General features: G+C 53.4%; 1 protein-coding gene across 10 annotated transcripts in view; it reads left to right on the top strand.

The window, feature by feature from the left end:
* Window positions 1-25,828, top strand: part of DOCK3 (dedicator of cytokinesis 3) — a 292,122-nt gene that overhangs the window by 259,009 nt on the left and 7,285 nt on the right. For 7 of the 10 annotated variants that reach the window (XM_074312252.1, XM_074312255.1, XM_074312249.1 and 4 more), the window contains 14 exons: window positions 1,325-1,473; window positions 5,724-5,810; window positions 6,781-6,885; window positions 10,362-10,503; window positions 11,417-11,583; window positions 11,734-11,820; window positions 12,249-12,428; window positions 13,041-13,124; window positions 13,231-13,347; window positions 15,648-15,769; window positions 17,323-17,461; window positions 17,972-18,119; window positions 23,261-23,379; window positions 24,496-24,583. In XM_074312252.1, the coding sequence (XP_074168353.1) occupies window positions 1,325-1,473; window positions 5,724-5,810; window positions 6,781-6,885; window positions 10,362-10,503; window positions 11,417-11,583; window positions 11,734-11,820; window positions 12,249-12,428; window positions 13,041-13,124; window positions 13,231-13,347; window positions 15,648-15,769; window positions 17,323-17,461; window positions 17,972-18,119; window positions 23,261-23,379; window positions 24,496-24,583 (1,734 nt within the window). The remainder of the gene's footprint in view (window positions 1-1,324; window positions 1,474-5,723; window positions 5,811-6,780; window positions 6,886-10,361; window positions 10,504-11,416; window positions 11,584-11,733; window positions 11,821-12,248; window positions 12,429-13,040; window positions 13,125-13,230; window positions 13,348-15,647; window positions 15,770-17,322; window positions 17,462-17,971; window positions 18,120-23,260; window positions 23,380-24,495; window positions 24,584-25,828) is intronic. The other 3 variants (XM_074312251.1, XM_074312250.1, XM_074312247.1) reach the window with 3 other exon arrangements.

The following is a 25,828-nucleotide window of genomic DNA, read 5'->3' as shown; positions in this document are numbered from 1 at the left end:
GTCAGAGAGTGTTTGGCATAGATGCCACCTTTTCTGACAACATAGCTTGGCAAGAATTAAATCTGATAACGGCTGAATCTGCCATTCTCTGCGTCTACTTCCACACATGAGCCCAGCAACCCAGTAAGAGGGCCGCGAAGTGCTAACTTCTGTGCATCAGGAGTGGCATTTACTCAACTCCTGGAGGACAGGGCCGGGACTGAGAGACTGGGTCAAGAGTTTGGACAGCGAGAGGGTTCTGAGCCTGTTTCTGTGGCCTCAGGAATGACATCTGAAAATATATTGTTCCCTAAGCTCCAAAGGCAGGCCTTGAATGCCTCAGGGGCTTGTCCCCAGAGAGAAAGGGCTCCCCAGATCCAGCGAGGAGGCACCGCTGGGCAGGAGGGTACAGTGGCCAGAGGACAGGCAGAGGCAAGGATGAGGAGCCCGGAGCATTTCTGCAGGCGAGTGGGCCTGGCTGGAAGTGGGTCACGCAATAATCACACATGAGGTTCTTCATAGTCATGGGGAACAGATTTGAGTTGGAAGTCGAAGGCCCGGGAGAAGCGAGAACGAATTAACTTTCTAGTCGGAGAGGCCCACTAAAAATAAGCAAGTAGAACAGGAGCGAGCAGGCGGCGGAGCGAGGCCCCTGAGCAGCAGCTGTAACTCAGTGACTCATTCCCCGGGATTCAGGGAGCCGCAGCACGTAGCTGCTGCTGTTTTATGTAACCCTCTCCAACCTCCTCGCGTAGGGGAAGTTGTCGCTGGGCTTCTGTCCTTCCAGCATCAACTTGAGGTTCCTCCGGGAATGGAGCTGCTGGCCCCAGGCCCATTAACATTTACCACCATTCACACTTCTCCCTGGTCCTTCTAGAAATAGTAGACCTGAGGAGAAAGCATCATTCCCAGGGCCGTGCTGAGATCAGAAGATGGAGCTAGAACACTGAGGCTGGCTTAGGGAGGGCAGAGAGGTGGGTGCTCACCCCTAAGAGCCAGTTCTGATGAGCTTGGAAAAGGAGCTCTAGTCAGTTGAGCAAAAAAGAACCCAAGAGCCCTTTCTGACATGTTCGTGTGTCCAAACGCAAGGCAGCCTGTGCACAGACTCTCAGGTAATGGCCACACTTTATCTGGAGCCCAGAACAGGTGACCAGGCCGTGGGAGGAAGGTGTCTACCAGACTCTTTGGCTCCTTCATGCTGTGGTCAAGGGTTGTTGGCTGGCTGGGCGGCCCCTCTAACTCACCTTCAGCATCCAGTGGCCCCGACTGGGGCTGCACATGCCTTGCCCTGGCACGTGCGCTGCTTAGCCCAGTCCCCCGGACTCCGTATTGCCTGTCCCCACAGAGGCTGCGTTCACTCTGCTCCTCTACTGTGAGCTGCTGCAGTGGGAGGAGCGGCCTCTGCGGGAATTCCTCCACTACCCGTCTCAGACAGAGTGGCAGCGGAAAGAGGGGCTGTGCCGCAAGGTCATCCACTACTTCAACAAAGGCAAGGTAGGGTTGCTAGGCAAGCCTCCCAAGCCTCAGCTTGCGACGTGTGGCATCTTGACGTTGGAGGGATGGCAGCAGCTGCGGAGGGTGTTGTGTGTGCTGGTGAGTGGGTGGATGCCCGTGTGTGCAGCCGGTTTGCAGGCAGCGCGAGTTTCTCTGGGGAGAAAAAAAGCCAACTGAATGCCGTAGCTTGGAAGCCAGTTCCAGATCGGGGGTGTAAGACGACTCCAGACACCAGCTTTGCACATCCATCAGAGCCAGGGCTCCGAGAGCGGGGCTCTGGGCCCTGCTTCTGTTTACTAGACTGACTTAGGAAGTGCTGTGGCTTCTGATCGGCCATAGAAAAGGAGCTGTAAACATGAGTCCAGTACTGCCGCCTCTTCATGGTACATTTCTTGCCTTAGATCTCTTCCTCACAGCACAGCCCAGGCTGCTCGTGGGGTTCTTCTTCAGCAGACTCGATGCGTGGGATTGGCAGGCATTGTCAGCATTGGTTCCGGCCTCCTTGGGGCCTCCCGGCTGTCCTGCTCCCATCTCTGGGAGAGCTGTGGGCCCTGTGGCCACCATGTTTGCTCATGGCCCACACACTGGAAAGGCTGGATGCGTAACTGTTGAAGCTATTCCTTTGAGTATGTTTTAAAAGCTGAAATAGGATCATTCAGTGGCTGAGCTCCTAACTCGCATGGAAATTGCTTTTTTTTCCAAATGCATTTTTTCATCATAAAAAAGAAAGATTTAAACATTAATGACTTTTGCCCATAAATCAGAAAACGTTTATCAGTTTTACGTAACATAGGAGACTTCTGTGTTTGCAGAACCATTCACCCATGCAGGGACTGCACCGGTAAGCGTGCGCTTTTCCCAAACCTCAGGAGCCCTCAGGTACCCCAGCCCAGAAAGGAGGCCCATGCTCAGGGCTCAGCCAGTGACGCCCGACGGGTCCACAGAGCTGGCCCGAAGCCTCCTCTCCTTGCCGGTCCAGGGCAGCACACTTTTAGGCCTTCTTCCTGCTTCACAGCCCACCTAGAGCTGCCACTTACCCACATGCCCAGCCAGCCCTCCCAGCTCGGAGGCAATGGCATAAGCATGGGGTGAGTAGGCATGAGTGCGTTCAGTATATTCCTTCTCTTTCCTTTCCACGGGTAGAGTGCAGACTAAGTTCCGGCAGTCCCATTGAGCCTCGCGGTGGGACACGTGATTAATGCCCCCCACTTCCTCCCGCACTACAGTAGTGTTTACAAAAGCAGGTGGAAAGCTTAGCATGGACAAGGGAATGAAATGTAAAACCTGCATGAGTGGTGTGGATGAGCAGCAAGGGGGGCAGGACGAGGAGGCTCCATAGGCCACCTTCTCGGGGCTCTCCCACTCCCAGCAGCCCTGCCTGGGCCGTGAGTTGCGGGAGGAGCAGGTTCTGTGTGAGCCCCTTCATGAACTCATCCTCAAAGGGGCGTTTATCAGTGCATTCCTTTGGGCTCATACAGAGGTCCAACTTCTCTGTTTCTGTGCCTCAGTACCTGATGGAACCAGCGGGGAGGGCGAACCAGTTTTCCTTGAAAGTATTCAGCAGGTGTTTTTTTAACAGCTCCAGTAAAGCAAAACCTGGCTGTTACAGGGAAAGTGCTCCTACGGGGTTCTAGGCACCAGGAGACAAACTACCTTGGCGTCAGGAGGAGGGCTGGAAAAGGAGAAGACTCCAGGGAAGGGGCAGGTAAAGGGGTTCTAGCCCCCAGTACTGCCAGCACTCCCTGCCTCATAAGCCAGGCACTCCGGACTTTTCTTTCACATACTTCTAGCTTTAGACAGACAGCTTAATTTCCTTTGTTCCCATGTGTATTTCCTGAGTGCCCAGAAGGACTGAGTCAGAAGTTCCACTCACGGCCGTAGCCTAGCCCGGGGCCATTCTCTCCAGTGGTGAAGTGATTAATCTAGGAACCTGCTCCAAGGTGAACTGGGCTCTATCCACAGAGGGTCAGCTCTTCCAGCCGGAAAAGGAGAGAGGGACACTCTAAAGGAACAGCATGTGGCCGAGTGGGAGTTAAAAGAAGGCAGGGGAGGTATGGAGATGGGAGCTGGTCCTTCCTCACAGGGCAGAGGGAACAGAGGCAGGGAAGCTGGACAGAGGCCTCTGGCCCCTGTTTATCTGGCATACAGACCATCGGGACTACACCAGCCTCCTCTGGGGTGAGCTTGGGCTCTCCTGCCCAAGGGCTGCTCTTGCCCCCGCTCCTCTGACAGAATGACGAGTCTGTTGCTTCTCATATGTGGTGTGTAAACAGAAGGACAAAGATTGACGGTCTGGAGTCCCAGGATTTGCCTTCTTTTCCCAATTTGATTAGAGTGAGCCCTACATCAGGGCAACTTCTGTGCCATCCCTGCCGGTGGGTAACAAGGATGTGTAAGCTGCCAGAGCTGATAGAAGTGATTGGATTTCAGACACGGGGAAGGAGTTTTAGAGCTGCTTTGCCTCCTGCCAGGAGGAAGGAAACCAAGAGGAAAGATGCGGACGCATTGTACCTGCAGCACATTTCCTACTTGTGTCTAGAGGCAGCTCTCAAAGCCCCCACGCCCGCCAGTTTTCCAGCACAGCCCTCAGGGCTGGCAGAGTGTCTTAAAACTCTTGGTCCTGGCTCACTCTAAAGCTAATTGGGGCTGGGGGAGGGCTTGGAGCAGCAGGGCTACAAATTAGGGCAGAGATGCCAGCAAGGCAGATGAGCGTTGATCCCAAAAGGGACAAGACCTGCTTTGCTGGGAGCTGCCATCAGCAGGTGGAGCTCCGTTAGCCTCACGGTGGGGCCTCATCACCTAAATAAGCAGTTCCCCACAGGGTGCTCCTGGTAGGCGGGCCAGGAGTCTGCACACAGCTCGCTGCTTAGCCAGCTGCCTGCCAGGCAGACCCCGTCGTGGGCCCTTGGCTGAAACCTGCCCAAGCAGCACTTGGAGCCAGGGAGAGGACTGGCGTGCCCCCTTGCAAGCTGGTATAGGGGTGCAAGAGGCTTTCTAGCTCCCTGAGGCAGAAGCATTGTATTGGGGCAGGGAGTCAACGTCTATTTAAAATTCTCTTTGGTTTGTTTCAATCTTTTTCATTGGTCCTGCAATTTCAATCCATATGGCGTTAATCACTTCAAAGGATAGAAATCATATGCTCTTTTTGAGAAACACAGTCCCAAATGGAATATTCTTGTCCTTCTCCCAGATGCTATTTCAAATAGTAGTTTTCAAAAATAGAGTCCTTATTGTTTAGCATTCATATTTATAAATATTTATGGCTGAAATTATATGATGCCTGAGATTTGCTTCAAAAACTGTGGGGAGGAGTCAGGAGATGGGGTATGAATGACACAAGACTGGCCATGAGTTAGTCGTTGTTGAGGCTGAGTGATGAGTACCTAGGGGTTCATTCTATTTTTCCATATGTTTAAATTTTCCTAGAATATAAAATTTATAATTAGTATTTGGAAGTTGGGGAAAAGAACCTGGCTAAGATAGCAAAGAAACCAATGATTCCCAATCTAAGCAAGAAAGAAAGCACTATATTAATAAGAAGAAATGGATAGTATTACCCCTTCGTGAAGGTCACTGCAGCCCTCCTCGGGCACCTGTTAGATGGGCCTGTCACGCTAACAGGAGCCTCACCACAGCAACAGCCTGGGACCTGACTAGACAGTATCACCTGTAGCCTACCTCAAGATTTGAAAAGTTCTGTAAAGGAAGTCGTCAGGCCTACTTCCAGGTCCTTGGGGTGCCACTTCCTGTTTGATTTCCATACTGACTTCTGAGCTTACATGATCTTAATTTAAAAGTCATTACTTCCTTATTAAATCTTTATGAGTACCTGCTCATGCCTGGCACTGCTCTGGCCTCTGAGGATAAAGTTAATAAACATGGCTCCTGCCCTCACACAGTTTGTCATCTAATTGAGACGAATGCAACAAAAATATAAACACTGTTTGTAAATAAGGTAACGTCAGAGTAATGAAACAGAAAATGGCTGGGAAGTGCCTGTTTTGACAAGGTAGTCAGGGCAAAGCCTCTTGAAGGTAGAGATATTGGAGTAGAAACCTGAAAGCTGTGCCCTGAGCTAGAAAACCAAAGTGCTGCGTGTTGTGCTTTGTAAACTGGTTTTGAGCCGATGTTCTTTGCGATATATGAGTTGTAGGGGGCCTTTGGTTGTGCCCTCTGATGTGTTTGATGTGGGCTTGGGCCTTTCCGAGGATGCCTGAGGTGCTAAAGCCTTGTTCCTGTTTCTGACGCAGAGCTGGGAGTTTGGGATCCCACTGTGCAGGGAGCTGGCCTGTCAGTATGAGAGTCTCTACGACTATCAGAGCCTCAGCTGGATTCGGGTGAGCTTGGCCCCTTCCCCCACCCCAGCCCTGACTAGAGGTGCCAGCCCTTGGTTTAGTGCTATGGACAGGACAGCAGGAGCAGAGACCCCTGCAGTTTGGCTGGGGAACCAAAACACACACTTGACAAATGATCGTATGATCCAGACCCCAAAGGGCCACTGGTGCTCGGAGAGAGAAACAGGATAGGATGGGGATTTCAAGGAGAAGGTGGCAGCTCAACTTCACGAAGAAGCTGCTCCTGAAATGATTTTGTTCAGCAATGCTCCATCTGAAAACTTTGCAAGACCTTTCCCTACATTGCCTTGTGCTCACTTTCAAGCACCTCATTCTTATTCCCTGCAGTGAAGCAAAATATTTAAAAATTAAGTAAAGTGCCCCATGGACTTTGAAGTTCTCCACCAAATTTTTCCTGATTGCTGGTGCTGGGTTCTGAGGCATAAGAGCCACCGAGTTTGGCAAAGAGAGGTCAGCAGCCTCGGCTCACTCTCCACCTGCACTCGTCAGTGTGCCTACGTCTGCTGTGGAGACTGACACTCACTACACCAACTGACTAGCCCCGGGGTCATTTGGTGTAGTGAGTGTCAGTCAAAACCAAAAATTCCCCTGGGGGGGGGGGGCGGAATGTGTTAAACGTGTGCCCTTGAAGTGCTGGAGGCCTGGGTCTCTGTGAAGCTGGGTCCTCCCATGAGAAGGACACACAGAGCAGCTTCTCACGCTGCAGGGGACAGGCCTATCCCCACCCCGCCATCAGATGACCACGGAGAAGGAGAGGGAAGGAGGGCTTCCTCTTCCATCCTGCAGCGCCCTAGGGAGAGGCCAATCATGGCTAAGGGCTCACTCCTTATCTAGACTTGTGGGTGGCTGTGTTCCCTTTCCAAAAGAGTGTCTGCTTGGGCCTGGGAGGACTTGCTTTGGTCACCACCAGCAGTCAAGCCAACCCGAAGGCAAGTGCCTTTCTCGTTCACAGAAAATGGAAGCCAGTTACTATGACAACATCATGGAGCAGCAGCGCCTGGAGCCTGAGTTCTTCCGGGTCGGCTTCTATGGCAGGAAGTTCCCTTTCTTTCTTCGGGTGAGTCCATGAGGTAGTCACAGCAACTTAGATCACATTTTACATAGAATTCATTTATAACCTGTCTTCTTTGGTTTTTGGGGTGTGGTTTTTTTGTTGTTGTGTTTTTTTCCTTTCTCCCTGTTCTACTGCTTTTTGAAGGACCGACCAGTCAACAAAAGGCATTTGGCTTTACTTGACATGACTGGTGGCCTACTCAGACTCTGTTTAACTCGGCTCTACTACTTCGTAGCCAATTGGAACATGAGGGTGGTTTTCTTACTAAATCAACCAAGTTACTGCAGGAAATGCCCAGGGTCTGAGAATGTCTCATAGGTATGTTTAGAAACCTTCCACAAGTCTGCTTCCACTGTGAACTGTCTCAGCCAGACAGCACAGGAGTACAGCCCTGACCTCACAGTAGGCAGGCCGCTTTGTAGGCTGTGCAGCCAGGATGGAGAACTGCGGATTTGAGACAACCTGGAAGACAGTCCCCTTTGCTCTGGGGCTTGTGGGAGCTGCCAGATAATTGGATTTGGCTGTGGAAAGCCATTTCTACACAGCCAATTCTCTGGCCCAAGGTGATGACAGCCATTTTTCTCCACCATTGCCTGGAAGGGAGGCGGGATATAAACAGTGGGAGGAGTGACTGAGCATAGACGTCCCGATACCAGTTGAACAGTTGTGATTTTCTTCTTCTTCAGCACAGCGCAGAGGCCCCAGGAGTCAGCCTGGGCTTGCAGGCTGTAGCCCGTAGGGATTCGTTGTCCTCAGATGACCTAGAGGAAGCTGTGCAGTTGAGACCTAAGACTAGCTGCAGTCGTCCCCGCTTCCGGGATCTAAAGTTCAGTCTCCACAAGTCCCAACAAGCAGCTGGGAAAGTTCATAGAATCCCGTTGATATGTTTGGGATCCCGTCTAATTGGAGAACGTGCTTTAGTCAGTGAGCAACAGTAAGCTTGGTATCACAGCAGGGGTCAACTGTGATTAATGCTCCTTTCAAAATGCCAGTCTGCCAGCCACAGAATCCAGGCCAACCACATTTCAGATGTAAGGCAGGTTAATTTGCACATTTCCTGGGCAGTAATCATTCTAGGCTAGAAGGACACTGATTTCTCTAGGAACTAGTAATACTGGCAGGGACAGTGGGCACACTCTGCCTGACTGTGATTCCCAGAGTGTGCCCGCAGGAAGGCTCTAATGCCATTGCACAGGAGCGATTCTCCTAACAGGATGTAGGGAGCAGAGGACCTCCTGGGGAGGGCTGGACCTCCTCCGCCCTCTAGGAGCCCTCCAGCCCAGGCACTTCAGAAGTGGCATGTGGCTGCCGCCCTCAGCAGAGATCATACCACAGCAGTCGAGGTAGAGGTCAGCAGAGGAGGAAGAGGGAATTGCACACGAATTAGAAACGAGAAGCATCTCTAGAAAGTCTTGTGAAAAACTAATGCTTCTGGCCTTGTTTCTCATTTTCTTTTTGCCTGTTATGCTTTATTGTCATTCTCCTTGTATAGTCCCACAATTTGTATATCATAAACCAGATTTTACTCCAAAACATCATTATTTTGGATATATGATACAAAATCAGTCCCCCATTTCTGTCCCTGCCAAATAGGAGGTCTCCATCGGGGTTCAACCTGCCTCCCACCCTTCGTGCTTATGTCACAGGGTACACAAGCGTCTCCAGGCTCTCAGAGCTTTCTGAGAAGTGGGAGCTGGCATAGAACCTGCATCTGAGCCACCCAGATAATGACAGCCTGAATGTTCAGACCTGGTTTCAAGGATGCCAGTAATGGAGGAAGAATAGACAAGGGGTGTTAGGAAATGTCACTGTCAGACCAGCCCCATCTCCACACAAGGAGCAGTCCCTAGGAGTGATGTTTCGTCCATACAGATCAGCCTGGCCTAGCCACATGCTGCCTTCCCTTCTCTCAGCTGCCCAGTTCATCTGTGGCAGATGGAAGAAGTCCCGGAGGAGGTAGCTGTTTGCCTGCTAGACGGCAAGGACAAAGTGTAAAGCAGAGGCAGCCAGGTCGGTCCTGGGTGGGGCTGCTGGGGCTCTCGCCCGAGCAAACTTGAAACCGCCGGCCAGCCTTAAGGTCAGCACTGTGTGCCTTCCTTCTGCTGGCTCTTCCCCAGAAGGCGAGGCTGCTCCCTCACCTTCCCTGAACACACAGGCCGTCGATGACGTTAGCTCTGTCAGCTTGGTTTCTCTGGACCATCTGCCTGCCTCGCTCACAGACAGGATTATCTAGTAATCTGCACAGAGACAGGAAAACATCCAGTCCTCCCTTCCTAGGGGAATTTCTGCTTCTCTTCATTTGGTTCATAAACAGACACTGATGAGCATTGTACATTTGTGAGTGGATATGAAAAGGCCAATTCTGCATAATTACCTTCTTTGTCAGATCTGCTTACCAAGCAAGGGACTTAGAGATGTCGCTGTGCTTTGACTCCTGGTCTGTTCCACTGGAGAGGCCAGCCTGCTCTTCTGACCGTGACCTCCTGTCTGGTGTTCCCTTCCATTCTCATCCATCCAGACATGTGGTGCAGCCTTAGCTGAGTTCTCACATAGCAAGAGGGCAAGTGAAAGGGGTACAAATCCTATTGGAAAAGGGCTGAGGTCCTCCCAGACCTGGCCTGTGATCCTCCCCGTGCTGGGAAGCATATGCCGGCCCTGTGGAACCTCTTTTCTCTCGCTTCCTCTGAAGGCATGCCAACAGGGGCTGCCAATGCCTGACACCACTCTGTGAAAGGGGAGCTGGTGAGGCAGCTGGGCAGGCAGACAGATGTCGCCACGGGGCTTCAGAGGGACCTCCCCAGCCACTCACTCCTGGCGACTGTGAGGTCGACAGCAGCAGGGTTGACCAATCTAATATGATATAACACGAGGTTTGAAGAAATGTGTATTTAGAATGATGTCAACGTGTTCTGCTGACACATTCACAAAGGAATTGCTGCAATAGACAGTTACCGAGTACCCATCGGACCCTGGCACTCAGTAAGACGGTTCCTCCCGGCTGACGGAAGTGGTCCTTCAAAAGCACGCAACTGCAGGCCTCTGCAGTCACCCTCCTGCCAGTTCTCCCGTGCACCTTCTTTTCAGCTGTACTTTTTCCTGTTTTGGCTGTTGTCACCCTGGTTGTCATTGTACCCACATAGATCGCCCCTCCCCACTCCTCTACCAAGCTAACTCAGGTGGACCTTCAGGATTCTTTTCAGGCATGATTTTTTTCCAAAGTCCCGCCCCCAACCTTGCACCCCATCCTGGGTAAGGTGCCCCCCTCCTCCAAGCTTCCTGCAGCCTGTGTCCCGCTCCCCGGGCTGCCACACCACAGTGCAGTTCTGCCTTCTTTCCGTCTCTCGACCATCATCTCCCTCAGGACAGAAACTGAGTGCTGTGCCCCGGCCGGCCACGAGGCTCCTACACATGCCTGTGCGACGCGTGTGGACGTGGGGGCTGCAGATAAAGCCTATCGTGTGCTCTCCTGTTTGTGACAGAACAAAGAGTACGTGTGCCGCGGCCATGACTACGAGAGGCTGGAGGCCTTCCAGCAGCGGATGCTCGGCGAGTTCCCGCAGGCCGTCGCCATGCAGCACCCCAACCACCCTGACGACACCATCTTGCAGTGTGATGCCCAGTGTATCTTTTGACACTTGGTGGGGGAGGAGGGCCAGGGCCCTGGGGGGTGAGGCGCACCCAGTCAGCTGCCCCTGTGCCACGTCACGGGCTTCACAGGCCAGCTTACCCGTACATCCCAAACCAGGGTACGTCCTCATCACCATGCCCACACTTAACAGGGGCACTTGGCATGCCCTTAGCCATGGGGGGCCTCGTCATCAGCAGGACCTCAGCGGGACCTTTATCTGTCCCCACGTTGCCCTGTGAGGGGCCTTCATAGGCAACCAGGAGAAGTCACTCTACAGGGTGCTTTGGGGTCCCACCAGGACTCTTGCCACAGGGACACTACCAGTTCTCTGCCCTGCTGCATCTGTTACTGTACCCAGTATTTGTCAGGAGGACCGAGGTGGAGGGACGTGGAAGGACATGGGGAGTGCCGGCAGCACTTGGAAGTCCAGATGCAAACACCAGCCTGCCCTCACCCCCTCACACCGCTTCCTTGGAGGCTCATGACACTTACCATGACTGTGGCAAGCCTGTTCCGGGGGGGCCAGGTGGACTCCCATGTGTTAGCTCTCCACAAAGACCCCACAGAGTGTTTTATTAAAAGGGCATTTTACAATGAATCCAGTTTACCTGCAATAGGCAGGCCCAGAACCTTTTGCATTCCTGTGGGGGGCCACCTGTACTCTCCTGACCCCTCTTCCCTTCTGAATCAAAGGGCCTCTGAGAACCCTTGCCTATGGCCATGTCAGCTTGGCTGAGTGCTCAGGAGACACGCTGCCAGAGCAGGGCTGCAGATAGGGAGATTGGGCCTAACTGCCCGGGCCTGATCCACCCGAGATACTCTTCTCTCCTTTGGGGGGTGACACGGGTCAGCCACTCAGGTCCATCTCTTCAGCCAGCCTGGGTTTCCCCTTCACTTCCTGCGCAGACCTGCAGATCTATGCGGTGACGCCCATTCCAGACTACGTGGAAGTCCTACAGATGGACAGGGTCCCAGATCGCGTCAAGAGTTTCTACCGGGTCAACAATGTGAGGAAGTTCCGGTATGATAGGCCTTTTCACAAAGGCCCCAAGGACAAGGAGAATGAATTCAAGGTGAACAAATGGAGGAAGGCTGGGGCGGCGCATGTAGCGAAGCCAGGGCAAGCCCCACTTTCTTGGGAGCTCGGCGCTGTCTCATCCTTCAGGCAGGCGGGTGTGACAGAACCAGCCTAATGGCCTGCACCCAACCGTGTTTCCCTACAGAGCTTGTGGATCGAGCGTACCACGCTGACGCTGACACACAGCTTGCCCGGCATCTCTCGGTGGTTCGAAGTGGAGAGGAGGGAACTGGTGAGCCATGTGTCACCTGGGAGTGATTTCACAGCTGCCCCCTCAGCCCTGGCTTTGGGGCCCTTTCTCTAAGGATTGGAGAATAGTGAGCTCTGGCCACCTGCCTGGCCTCGGCTCGCTGGCCAGTCCTGCACCGGGGGCTGTGTACACCTTCTCTCATTTAACCCTCACACCCTTAGGTCACAGGTATCTTCAGTCTCCCAATTTACACGTGAGACTATTTTCTGCCCTCGGGACTGGGGCGCTCCCTGTTTGCTGCCCTTCTCAGTGCCCACAAATCAGCAGAGAGCGTTAGAAAGGGCCAGGGACTTCAGTCCACAGGAATAAGAGCAGGGGGCGCACCCCAGTTCTCAGATCCCTGCCCTCAGGACTGTGGTGAGGCAGCACTGGTCTTTGGGCCTGCAGTGACACTGTGCTGTGTGCCCCAGGTGGAGGTGAGCCCTCTAGAGAATGCCATCCAGGTGGTGGAGAATAAGAACCAGGAGCTGCGGGCCCTGATCGGCCAGTATCAGCACAAGCAGGCGCATGGCAACGTCAGCCTGCTCAGCATGTGCCTGAACGGCGTCATCGACGCCGCGGTCAACGGTGGCATCGCGCGCTACCAGGAGGTGAGCTCGCCCACAGGGCAGCCTGGCTGCAAAGTGCTCGGCCCCTCTTCCGGCCATTCCCGACAGTCCTGCTTCCTAGGACAGCCTTCCCAAGTCGCCATGCCCTGGCTGAGGATGGCCCTGGATGAGGCTTTAAGCTCGCCTGCTGCCTAATTCCGTGACACAGCTCTGGGCGGGGACATTCCTTTTTATTCTCTGAACTCCGCCACATGGGTAATCAGGCTGATTACGGAAGGATATTAAGTGGCCTCCAAGAGGAGCCTGGAGCCCAGTCCCTCACAAGAAGTGAGTTGTGGGCTGGCTGAGACACTAGCCCCCACTCCCTGGCCACCGGCCCGCCTGCCCTACCCAGCCCACCCAGGCGCCATAAGGACTGGGATTAGCATGCAGGCTTAGAGGACTTGGCCACCATCAGAGCCTTGTGGACACAAAAAACATACCTGTCATTGCAGGAGGTTCAAGCAGGCCAGCCTAGAGGTGCATTGGTGCGTGTACCAGTGAGGAGGGAGCCCGGCTGCCTTGCGGGTGGCACCTTCAGACTCAAGCCTCCTGGGTCCCATCCAAATAGTAGTCCTGGGAAGAGTCTTCCTGACTTGGCCTTTCCTTTCACAGGCCTTCTTTGATAAAGATTACATCAGTAAGCACCCAGGCGATGCTGAGAAGATCGCCCAGCTCAAGGACCTCATGCAGGAGCAGGTATGTCTGTGGGGCTTGGAGGCCCGTCGCCGGGAGGGAAAGGCTACGCACAGGTGGCTGCCATTGTTGGGCTGCTCACAGAGTGGCCTTGTCTGTCACCTACTAGGTCCATGTCCTTGGAGTCGGGCTGGCAGTTCATGAGAAGTTCGTGCACCCAGAAATGCGCCCTCTACATAAGAAGCTGATTGATCAGTTCCAAGTGATGCGGGCCAGTCTCCACCATGTAAGCTGCCCCGCCCCGCCCTGCTGTCACTCAGAAGGCTTTGAGAGCAAAGCAGGACTCACTCCCTCTAGGCTGTGCAGCCAAAGTGGGGCAGGGGGCAGGGATGTGAAGGGAAAGCTGTCTCCACCGCAGAGGTGGGTGTTCATCCAGGGGAAGGATGCCCAGGGTCCCCTCATTCACTCCCTCCTTAAGGAGCAGTTAGATTCAAGGGCAAAGAACGTTCTCGAGGTACTGTGCTGGTGAAGAGAGGTTCTCATCTGAGGAAGAAAGAGCTAAAGTATGTGGCCCACATGTAGAAATCTCTTTGGAGATATTTTTCATCCCAAGAACCTAAAGAGGTACGGCATACCTAAGCCAGCCTGTTCTCTCCCCTGTCCCCCCTTCTCCCTCTCCCCCTCCCTCTCCATCGCCTCCCTTCCCTCTCTTTACCCTTCCCCTCTAGCTCCCTTCCTTTCCTCTCCCCTTCTTCCTCCAACATGTCTTGTGACCCAGGCTCACGTCTGAGAAAGCTTTGGTAGCAAGGGGGGGTGGTCAGGCCGGTTCTGGGCTGGCTCCGGACCCAGCAGGTCTCCCTACCTCTGGCCTGGCCCTCAGGCCCCCACGGCAGGACTCGTGCACACAAGCAGAAGCACGGCCTGTGTTCCAGGACTAGCTTCCCTTCGGGGGTCTTACAGGGAATGCTGGCTGGCTGGCAATAAGGTTCAGGTGGTCTTGAACCCCTGTTCACATACCCTCACCCCTTTTTCAACCATGGGGCTGACTCCAGGTATGTTCTAGAGAAGCCTTTCTGCTAAACAAGCTGACCGCCAGATCTCAAGGGATGTGAGCCCACTTACCAGCTGCTCTCTTCTCATTACCCAGGACTACTAGGTAGAAGAAGCAGGGCGACAAGGGACGTCGAGCTGGTCAGGATTGGGCGAGGCCGTCGAGGACACATTCCCCTTTGGGGAACCACTGGCCACAGAGGCCCTGGGGAGGCTGGGCCACTGACACAGTGGGCCTGACCTATTGGGGTTGATGCCTTGTTCTTGGAGGCTGGAGAGTCTGGTTGTCTCAGTCCCTCTAGGCTCTCAGCCTGTCCCTGTACAGTGTGGACAGCGCAGAATGCAAAAAGGAAAAACGCTTGTCTGTTGTCTGAGAAGTGGGCTCATTTTCCAGAGGAGCGTCCACAGAGCCTGAAATTTCTTTCTGTAATGATTCCCCCTTGGTATTTCAAGGTGAAACATGCAGAGAAAGTCTTTTATGTTTCCCCCTTGCATATTAGGATGTCCGTTTAGTAAAGTGTCACTGAATTGATAGGTATTCCATTTTCTGTCATCCCGCTGTATCTCCTGCCAGCTCAGCAGGTCTTTGTTGTGTGCAAACTTCTCCATCACAGCAAGTGACCCAGGCAGGCTAGGGCCTGGCCACGGGGGATTCTCCTCCAGGCAGGCTCTCAGTCGCCGCAGCAAAAGCACAGAATGCTCTCCCACATTCATCAAGGTGTCTAGGGCACAGGTGTAGGTGTGTCCTGTCCAGCTGCAGAAGCACATTTCAACCTGTGTGTGCTTTGGGAGAAGGGGGTAGGAAACCTGCCACTTCTTCAAGGCAAGGTCAGAAACCTCCTCAGTGGACTTAGGACCCACGGATTAGGAAGATCTTGATGAAACCTGGATAGCTATGCTTTGTTTCCTCAGTCACAGATAGGGACACAAACCAATGTCACCCAGGAGGGTCTGGAATCAAGTTTCTGCTAAGATGTCTACAAACTTAATGAGAATTCAATTATGTTAAAATAGAACTGTGCTGTTTTTCAATTACTTACATCAGGATTTTGTGTCCTATCTCCCCATAAACTGTGTCACAGACATCTTAACCCAGGTCGCCAAGAGCTGGTCCATTTAGCAACCCAATAAAACCCAACCCCAGTCCTTATGTAAGGGGCGCCATTGACTGACAGCTGATAAGCACCTCTTTCCTCGCTTCCGGCTCTGGTTCTACTTATTCTGTAGTGAGAAGCCAGTGACACCCTGCTATGAGCTGAGACCAACGTCAGCCTCTTCCAGATGTGTTCTCTCAGTGGGGTCAGCCCGGGGCCTCCTGGCCTCTGGTCTGGGCTCACTGGTCAGGAGGGTGTTTTCATTGTGAAGAGGTCATTGCTCAAAAGAAGTCAGCGGTCCTAGTTCAGCCCCCAGTATATGACTCTTGTTTATTTGTTTGTTTTCTTTTACATTTCCACCACTAGCCTACTCTTTCCTCTCAGCTCTTAATTACTTATTTGTCTTGTACTCTCTGATGAAGGGGCATTTGTTTCTCCACAGGAGTTTCCAGGTTTGGACAAGCTAAGTCCTGCATGTTCCAGCACCAGCACCCCCCGGGGAAATGTCCTAGCATCCCACAGCCCCATGAGCCCCGAGACCATCAAGATGACCCACCGGCACAGGTACGACCTTAGGGCTGGGGACGGTCCTCTCCACCAAGGGAAGGCTGAATGTCAAAGGTCAGAGCAAGGCAGCCCGACATCGTGTTTGCGTGTATTCACATGCCCCCCTACCCATGTACACAGGGACCCACTCTGCACTCAGCCCCCCTGGGTGACAGGATGATAATGTGGGAACCCGGCGGAGGGGGCATTTGGGGTAAGTCTTGAAGGATAAGTAGAAGTCCACTGGGTACAAAGGAGTAGGGTTAGGAAGGTGATGGAGCAAGATCCAAACAGTGTGGGTGCCTCAGGGTAGGGTTTCCAGGCGGGAATTCCCGCCCGTTCTCAGGAATTATTTTCGCTTTCCTGTTCCCAAATCCCAAGATATAAACTGTTTTCTGTTCTCCGTGATGAATCATTTCCACAAAGTGACAGCCGATACTACCAACCACCTGGGTTCAAGGAGCCGATTTTCCCGATTTCCAAACCACCTTTTCTCGGGATTTGGGAACAGAAAAGCAAAAACAAATTCCCAAGAACGGGTGGTAATTCCTGCCCGGAAACCCTAGCGATAAATAGGAAAAATGTCCAAGAGGTACATTGTGAGCAGTATGTTTATTTCCCATTGTGGGTATTACTGGGTTCAAGGAGCCGATTTTCCCGATTTCCCAACCAACTTCTCTCGGGATTCAGGAATGGGATAGCGAAGAAAATTCCTGAGAACGGGTGGGAATTCCCGCCTGAAAACCCTACCTCAGGATGTAAACCAGCCGGTCTGGTCAGCACTGCATTAGAGCCAAGTGGCAGAAGTGCAGGACTCCAGGACGAGCTCTGAGTGGGTCTTGTTCATCAGGCCTGAGACTTGATGCCGAGGGGAATGAGGATCACTGGTCGGGTTTTCGGACGAGAGCAACATGGTGATGGGACATGGAGGTGTGGCTGCTCTGAACTCAGGAGTCCTGGCTGCACACGCCAAGCCTCTGGGGCAGGAAGGCCAGGCCAGGGAGGAGCTCCCCCGCCTGGTCACTCAGGTTTGCTCTCCAGTGTGAGCAGCAGGCCAGCACACAGTGGGCACTCAGCATGTGAAGAGGGAGTGGGCGAGGGGCTGCCTCGCAAGGATAGCGGAGAGCTGCTGCCCTGGAAGCGAGCCCAGAGATGCTTCACAGCCGGCTGTGGCGACAGCTTCCCCATACCAGGAATACAGCCCTGACCAGCGGAGGGTGGCCACTGGCTCAAATTAACATCCATAGCAAGGGGGACCTCGGATCCGTGACCTGATTCAGCGTATCTCTTTACTCCTCCTAACTGAGAAAGTACTGGTGTCATCAGACGGGGTGGCCGTGAGCCTGTGCCAGCCTACTTACCGTCCCAGACCAGGGCCCCGAGCAGCAGGTGGGCTTCAGGACTGCCCCAGGCCTCAGCTGGGTCTGAGCGTTAGCTGTGGAACCCTCCAAACCAGTGGTGGCTAATGCTGGGGATGACTGTTTTTACCCCCCTGCCACTGTCCCCCACCACCCAGCAAGGTTTCTCAGCTCCAGGCCTGACTCCTCCCTGTTTCCCACTCTTGTTCACAGCCCCATGAACTTGATGGGCACAGGTGGCCATTCATCATCCTCTCTCTCCTCACACGCATCTAGTGAAGCGGGAAACGTGGTGATGCTGGGTGACAGCTCCATGGGCGAGGCCCCTGAGGACCTTTACCACCACATGCAGGTACCAGAGCTGTCCTAAGATAGTGGGACACCATCCCTGGGGGACTCACCTCTCTGCTGGCTGGTCTGGTCCGAGGGCAGACCTCCGGCCTAGTTCTCTAGTTACTGAGCCCAGAACACCTAGAGCCAGCAACACTGCCTTCCTGCCACCCCACCATGCCACAGTTCCCAGGCCTTATTTGCCAGAAGGAAATCCAACTGTAGTCCTGGCTGCTCTTACAGATCCCGTGGGCAAGCCCCTCTGCCAGATTGCTCTCCCGCCTGGCATTCCTGATGGCTAAGACCTGCTTCCTCCACAGGCACCATCACTAGAATCCACCCAATGGCCTGGCTCCATGGGTGGTATGGATGACCCTTAGCACTGGCCACCAGCCTGGTCTCCAGCAGGGCCCAGGGTACAGCATCAGTCACCAGGTCTGGGCATCTCATGGCATGAAGTAGCCAAGTTTAGGCCAGTCCTCCAATCCTGGCCACTCAGACCTCTGTCCTGCTGATTTTTCTCCCTTTGCAGCTCGCGTATCCCAACCCCAGGTACCAGGGCTCAGTCACCAACGTGTCTGTTCTGTCCTCGTCCCAGGCAAGCCCTTCTTCCTCCAGCCTGAGTTCCACTCACTCAGCACCATCCCAGATGATAACCTCTGCCCCTTCCAGTGCCCGAGGTAAGGATGGCAGGGTGCTTCTTGGAGAAGGGAGGAGAAAGGGCCTCGTGAGCCCCACTTGTTCTCCTCTCATCTGTGTCTATATCTCTGAAAGCAGCCCCGTGGCTTAGAGCATGCTTATCTGTGCTTTCAGCACTAAGCACTCGGGGCTCCCTACCTCCAGACCTCTCCCTAGCTGGCATCAGACCCTGCTCTCAGCAGTGGTGGCAGCTGCCACCAAGGTAGCCAGCCTCCGCTTCTCCACCTCAGTAAGAGGACACAGCCTGGGAGAAAGCTCAGCTCTTTTCCATTGAAATGTTTACAAGAATAAAGATCAAAATTAAGGCAAAAGTGAGCTTATCTTGAGGAATCAAACTTTATGACAAAGTATGAAAATTTAAATTTGAAGGCCAAAATTAACCCTGGAAAATGTTATTCTAAACAGTAACAACAACCAAAAAAACTTTGTTCAGCTGGGAAAGGCTTAATGAGGAGAGATGGCTCTGCAAAAAGCTATTTACTTCACCAAATTTTGCTTGACTTCTTATTCAGTTGGATAAATATTGTTCTCTGAGAGCCAGCGTCTTTTTCACACTCTGATTGTAGTTCCTGCAGTGAAATTTGCCTCTCTGTCCTTGTAGATAGAAACATTTGCAGTGGAATGGAAGTTAGCTGTGGTGACTAAGATTTAGTGCATCCAGGGTTGACCACACAGGCCCGTACAGAAGAGAGTAGACGGAGCTTGCCGCCAGTCACTGCTGTTGCTTCCAGCCTTCAGAGGGATAGGGATGGGGTATCTTTATCCTTCTCATTATTATGAAGACAAAGAGAAACAACCCTCCTTTGTGACATGGAGAGTCATTAAGGAAAAAAGTCTCTTTCTTCAAAGGCCCACAGTAAGAGTGATGGAGAGAACAGGGGTAAAGTGATGGAGAGATGAGGGACCCACTGGGAAAAGCCTCAGCAGACAGAGGATAAGGTTGCAACAGGTAGTCACAGACTCACCTGAAGCATCCGGCCCAACCCCTCATTTCCTGTGGAAGAAGCAGGGCCAGTGAAAGGGGCCTAAAGGCCATCCAACCCTTTCAGGGCCAAAGTGAATCGGATCAAGTCTGCACTCGCCAGCTTTTAGTCTGATGCCCTTTGCACTCCTGGGTTTCCTTCCTGACATGGGCTGTGGCTCTCAGAAAAGGGGAGCCAGCATTTGGAAGCAGGCACTGCTAGCATTAGAGAAAGCAAATGTTACAGAAGATGTGTCGATGTGTGAAGGCTGCAAACATAAGAAACAGTGATTTGTGTTATGAAGACGGTTTGTGTTACGAAAGATAGCTTGAGGACTAAAAGGGAAGGAAACCCTGAGAAGTTAGCCACGAATGCTATAGTGGAGGTCAGCATTTGCAGCGTCTTAAGGTAAATGCTCCTGAGTAGAGCTGCAGAAACAGATTTTGTAATGTAATCTGTGGTGTGGTTTTCTTCCCTGACCTGAACAGTCTCTAAAACACACGCAGCCGTATGTAAGTCTTTGTCCGGGTGTTCTTGCCGAAGCCAGATCTCTGGACCATGAGTGTTGATAACAACAGGAGGACACAAAGGATGGACATTTTAACTCAAGTCCCCTCTGACATTGTTAGGACACTTCCTCTAAGCTGTGCCTGGTACTCACTCTGCCTGGAGAGAACAGAGGCACTGGCGGGGCCCTCATAGGCTGGCGTTCCTACCTCTGTCCTTCCAGCTAACCACTTACTGATCTGTTCACTCATCAAGCTTTTAACGAGTGCCCCGGGAGGAGGAATCTGCGTGGCTCTTGCATTATCAGAGTTGCAGAGAGAAATTATTTCCTCCCTGTTTGGAAGTAATCCTGTTTATTTCAAATGGCATGGTTATCTATTGCTGCATAATAAACCACCCCCCAAAACTCAGCAGCTGAAAACAGCCATTTGTTATCATTCACAGTTCTGTGGGTTAACAGGGCTCACTGAGAAATTCTAACTGCCGTCTCTCACGAGCTTATAGTCAGGTGAGACTATAAGGGGCTCACCTAGGCTGGACAGCCGAGATGGTTCACTCACGTGGCTGGCAGTTGATAGTGGCTGGCAGCCGGAAGCTCAGCTGAGTGCTCAGCTGAGTGGCTTGGGCTTCTCACAGCACGCCACTCATTTTCCCCAGAACAGGCATTCCAAGAGACCCAGGCAGAAGTTGCAAGGCTTCTTATTACCCAGCCTTGGAAGTCCCAGAATGTCCCTTTTGCCACATTCTGTCAGCTAGTCAAGTCATTAAGGCCAAGCCAGATCCCAAGGTGGCAAATGAGACTCCACCTCATGAGAGAAGTGGCATGTGTGTTTTGGAAGGCAAGGCATTGATGGTCGCCATCTCTGGAGACGGATTATCACAATGGTCAAATTCCAGAATACCATATAAAGACTGATAGAAGCCCCTTCCCTTCCTGGACATTTCTTCCCTTTCAGACATAAAGTACAAAACTAAACAAAATGCTGAAATAGAATTAGGCCCAAAGCAGGGAGTGGTGGTAAGGACAGAGGCAATTAAGAAAGAGTAGGTAAGTTACTTCGTGGTTACAACATCCAAGCGCAGGCCCATCTGGAAAAAAATATGTACGAGATGAGGCCCAGTGTCAGGCTCTGTGAGAAAGCAGAAGACTGAGCGGGTGTCAGAGAGGAAGATGGCAGTAAACACGGTAGTAGGTGCGCTGGGGGCCCAGAGGGAGGGGTTTCGGGTTCTGTCTGGGATTCTGGGTGAGGAGAAGGCTTTCATGGAGAAGGTGTTCTGAAGAAGCCCTCACATTGGAGTCACTTACCCCACTCCCAGGAGTGGTCGTGACACCAGTGGCCTTCCTGGCCATGCCCATTGACACACTCTGCCCTGGTCCCTGCTGCTTGGCAGCTTTCAAGCTGAATGGCCTAAAAGCTACAATCTCAAATCTTGTAGGTTGGCAGCTCCCCCTAGTGGTCAAAGACCGATCAGGACTAGGAAATGTAGGGATTATACGGGTCTTCCTTGAATAGCTCAGTCACGCTGGGACTCAGCCTCCCTGGGGTTCACCAGACTGCACCTCAAGTAGCTCTAACGTTCCGTGACACAAAAGCCCTTGTGTCAGTTTAAAAACAGTTTAAATGGTTTCATGAAAAGTAGCCATCACTCTCTTCCACCATGGGATTGGCTGCCCAGGGCAGAGGGCAGTGGGAGGGCACTGAGATGATAGAGTGGGAAATTTCGTGGTAGCACAGAGCACCCCTTTATAATAGCACCAGAGGGGCCTCCAGAACACGGGCACCAATAATCCTCAGTTCCCTGGGGCCTGCAGGCAGTTTCGCTCCATCATAGCCCCCCGTGTGTATCAGAATATTGAGTGCACAGATCTGAGGCCGGCCTGGTGAGCCAGGCTGAGCTTTGTGGGGTCAGTGACCACGGCCAGCCTCAGAAGAGCAATGCGCCTTGTGCCACCCGCACGCCACGGTTGGTTGTGAGCGTGACGCAGCTGAGCTGGCGTAAACGTGCTGTGTGGCTTTCTGTGCGTGCTCCATGGAGGGTAGCCCTGTCCAGAGCCGTGGCTGGCAGGGCGCAGGAAGTTTCTGGCTGGGAAGGCACTAGCGAAGTCAGAAGGATTAGGAGCAGATTTTGGAACCTGCTTGAGGTTGCCTCAGGTTCCAAAACAAAACATTGTCCCCAAAGGCGTACTTTCCTCATTCCTTTATCAGTGAAGGATAGTTTTAAGACTAGGGCTTAAAGCCAGCCCTGAGGTTCGACAAGTGAGATTGCTCAGACCCTCTGTGGAAGAAGTTCACATAAAGAATAATTGCATTACTGGTGTATATTATACTGACTTCCTCACAGTATTTAAGCTTCATCATCTTGGACTGAAATGAGTACAAGAGGAATTTCTCAAGGACTGCTGGGGCAAGCTGGCTGCAGACTTTTTCTAGCTGTGCTCTACCAGCCCTGCACCGCGCACTCAAAGAAAGGCCACAGAGACCCTGGGTTTCGGGGACAGCTGCCGGAGCCGCAGGTTCACCTCTCAGATGAAGCCCCTCCGTGGGCTGTCTCAGCTCTCTAGCTTCACTAGAGCACACTGCAGAGAGGGGCTTCAAGCACTTGGGCCAGAAAGAGGCTTCCAGTGGACACATCGGGGGCGCTAGGGTCTAGGTGATCCTGCCATGACCCCACCGATTTCTATAGATACGCTGTCTGGTACCATGAGTGGTGCCCATTTTGAGGGCCTTCCACATTCCCGAGGAAAGCCAGCAAATTATTCCACTAGTTCTGTGGAAGGTCCCCTTGAGGACCATGGGTGGACAGGTTCCTGGGCCTGTAGCTATGGCTTGTGTGAATGGAGACTGGGCCGCCAAATCTGGCATGGGCTGGCCTCCATGACAGCCCCTCAGGCCAGAGGGTGTAACCACAGAGGCCTCACAAGAGAAGAGCACAAGCCAAGTTAACTCACGAGCCTGGATTAAAGCCCCACAAACCTCAGACAAGCCCCATGGCCCCTGAGTTCACTGAAGGGCAAGTCTCAGAGTAAAACCCCGGAGGCACCTGGGTGCAGGGGGCTGGTGCCCAGCCAGTCTGGCTCTAGGGCTGCAGTAGAATGGCCAGGAAGGCAGAGCCCAGACGCTGGAGGCCTGGGATCTGGCAGGGAAGATCCTCTGGGAAGAGGTGGTGGGAGCTAGCTGAGAACAGGGCCATGGTGTCTGGAGAAGGTAAGTGTGTCAAGTTAAGAACTGTGCTGCTGTGTTACCCGAGTGTCTCTGTCTCTGTGTGATGGCTTCATTGCAAGCTGGTCTGGGCCCCCTGAGAGGGCCCAGCATCCAGGTCACACCCATCTCCCAAGCGTGCTGGGTGCAGGGACCTCTAGGGGCTCCCTCCAGTCTTCACCTCTGCTCACGATGGGCCTCCGAGCATGGTGAGGGGGTCTGTCAGTGGGTCTGCATCACCCCAGCATATCTGTCTCAGCTGGGATGCAAGGTGTAGCCCCCAACACCATCTAACCACCAAACTGTTTCATTCCTCTTGTGTTTGCTGAGCTCATCCTCACCCCAACTGCAAGGGGACAGCTACCCTGCTCCCCTGGCCCCAGGAATGCTTGCCCACTGGACGCTCCATCTGTGGCTTGTCATCTGTGCGTGATTGTTCTCACTTGGTTACAGGCTCTCCCTCTCTGCCAGATAAGTACCGCCACGCCCGGGAAATGATGTTGCTGCTGCCCACACACCGGGACCGGCCGAGCAGCGCTATGTACCCGGCAGCTATCCTGGAGAATGGACAGGTAGTAGACCCAGCCTGCTGGCTGCCCTCTGCAGCCAGGACGTTGGCCTGGGCTTCCCTCATCATCCTTGCTGGGCTTTTCTGCATTGTCCCCATGCCTTCCTCATTCCCTGAAAGACACTCAGGAGGCTCTCAGGCTCCTGGATGGGGCCTGCAGCGAATCTGAAGACCAGCAATCCAGACGGAGTGCACTGTGGGTAGAATGGTGGCAGGGTGGGAACCACCATGGCTTGTGTGGCTGTCTGTCCTTCTGGCCAGCCGTCCGAACGCCTTGTCCCAAAACAGTGTGGCAGAAGAAATTCGTTCTTTCTTGTTCCAAGAAGGCAATGGTAGACACGGGTCTAAGGATGTCTTTCCTCCCTGTGTGTGTGAAGGGCACCTTCATTGGTCTCTTCCATCCCTCCATCCCTCCATCCTTCCACCTGAAGTCCTTCACTACCTACTGGCACTCCTCTCCACACCATTTGCACAGCTCTCCAAATATCCTACTTGGGGGCCTTGAGCAGATGCTATAGGGACTAACCCCTCCCCCATCCAACCTTCCCTGTCCTTCCATCAGAGTCCATGAAAGTCACCTCTAAGCAACTTACCTAGTCCCAGAGTGCCCCGAGTTTCTCGTGGTACCTTCCTGTGCTCTGTCAGTCCTGTCAGGTGAAGGGAGCAGGTCTCCTTGGCAGCTGCCCATCAAAATAGTCCTGTCTGACTCTAGGCTCGAGTGCTGCTCTTCCCCCATCCTCAGTGCTAACATGGGCCTGTGGCGGGGAGCTCCAGGAGGTTAAATTCGCCAACGCTCAGGGATGAAAGGGGCCCCTAAGTCCTTCCTGCCAGTGTCTCCCTGGCAGGACAGAAGAATGCAGTTAGGAAAGGCACCTGTATCCTTTCTCTGGGCCATGCACGAGATAGCCTGGAGCCCCGGCAGACCTCAGAGCCGGATAGCACTGGGCAGCCCTCCCTGGGCTGGCCTGGTGTTCCCAGCACATCGCAAGCATAAGCCGTACCACTGCTTGGATTCGCCCATCTGACTTCGGAATGTTCTAGCTCCCGTGGCCCACAGCACTGCCCCACAAGGTGTAACTAGTTGTTTTCACCCTCTTTGATGTTTCTTTCCTTCCCTCAGCTGCCAAATTTCCAGCGGGCCCTGTTCCAGCAAGTGGTCGGAGCCTGCAAACCCTGCAGTGACCCCAATCTGTCTTTGGCTGAAAAAGGTATTGTTCTTCCCAGGTGGCCTTCCCCCATGTGTGTCCCCATTCTGAGCATCTGACTTTGGTCCCTGAGCACCAGCTGGCCCAGGCCCAGCCACAGTCCAACACCCAGGCCTGATCAATTCCTGAGCTCACTGTTCAACCCATGTTTGGTTTGGATCCTACAACTTTGTCTCTCTCCCTCCCCAGTGCCCACCCCAGAGAGCCTGGCTGCCGCCTGCTCTGAGCCCACTTTTATGGAAGCTCAGGCTACTGTGTGAAAACCACTGCCCTGGATACTGCCAAACCAGCCCCAGAATTCAGCAGGCCCTGTAGCCCCTTTGGTCCCTCTCAACTTGGGGCCTCAGGGATCTCTCCTTATTGCTCAGAACAGGCCTATGGCCAAGCAAGCCCCAAAAAGACTGGGAAGGACAGGCCATAACAAAGTGAGTTTCCCAGAGACAGTGCTCTGCAAGGGAGGCCCTGGGTGCTTGGAGGGAGTCCAGTCCTGTGGCTACTCTGGCCAGCAGCTGCTGAGTCCATCGTACACGCTGCCAGCTCATCAGCTATATCATGAGACTGGGAAAGCCCTAGAACAGAAGCTGCTTAGATAGTGGAGTCCTAGTCTGTGTTCTGCTCCAGCAAGCTGATGGAAAGACCAGGCTTGGACCCCTGTGACCCTGATGGAAGGGCCAGGCTTGGACCCCTGTGACCCTGATGGAAGGGCCAGGCTTGGACCCCTGTGACCCTGATGGAAGGGCCAGGCTTGGACCCCTGTGACCCTGATGGAAGGGCCAGGCTTGGACCCCTGTGACCCTGATGGAAGGGCCAGGCTTGGACCCCTGTGACCCTGATGGAAGGGCCAGGCTTGGACCCCTGTGACCCTGATGGAAGGGCCAGGCTTGGACCCCTGTGACCCTGATGGAAGGACCAGGCTTGGACCCCGTGACCCTGATGCAAGTACCAGGCTTGGACCCCGTGACCCTGGCCCAAAGTCCCACACATGGAGGCCTGAGTTAGTTTTGAGACAGAGGGGACGCTGCTGAGCCTACCTGCCACACACAACCTGACCCCATATCAGCCCATCATCGTGTAGGTTCCCCTCCCCTCTCCTCCATCTGTTGGAGATGACAGCACTTTCAGTCCACCAAGAATACAACTTACTGTCCCATCAGCACATGTCCCTCCCAAACTGTCGTCATTTGCCATTGCACCTCACCAAGTGCTGTTTGCCCACTGTCACTGGTCCTCCCTTGCTCATCACGGAGG

The sequence above is a fragment of the Rhinolophus sinicus genome, linkage group LG10 (assembly GCF_036562045.2).
Source record: "Rhinolophus sinicus isolate RSC01 linkage group LG10, ASM3656204v1, whole genome shotgun sequence".
Classification (NCBI taxonomy): Eukaryota; Metazoa; Chordata; class Mammalia; order Chiroptera; family Rhinolophidae; genus Rhinolophus; species Rhinolophus sinicus.
The sequence above is the reverse complement of the archived record's forward strand: the minus strand, read 5'-3'. Positions and strand labels throughout refer to the sequence as shown.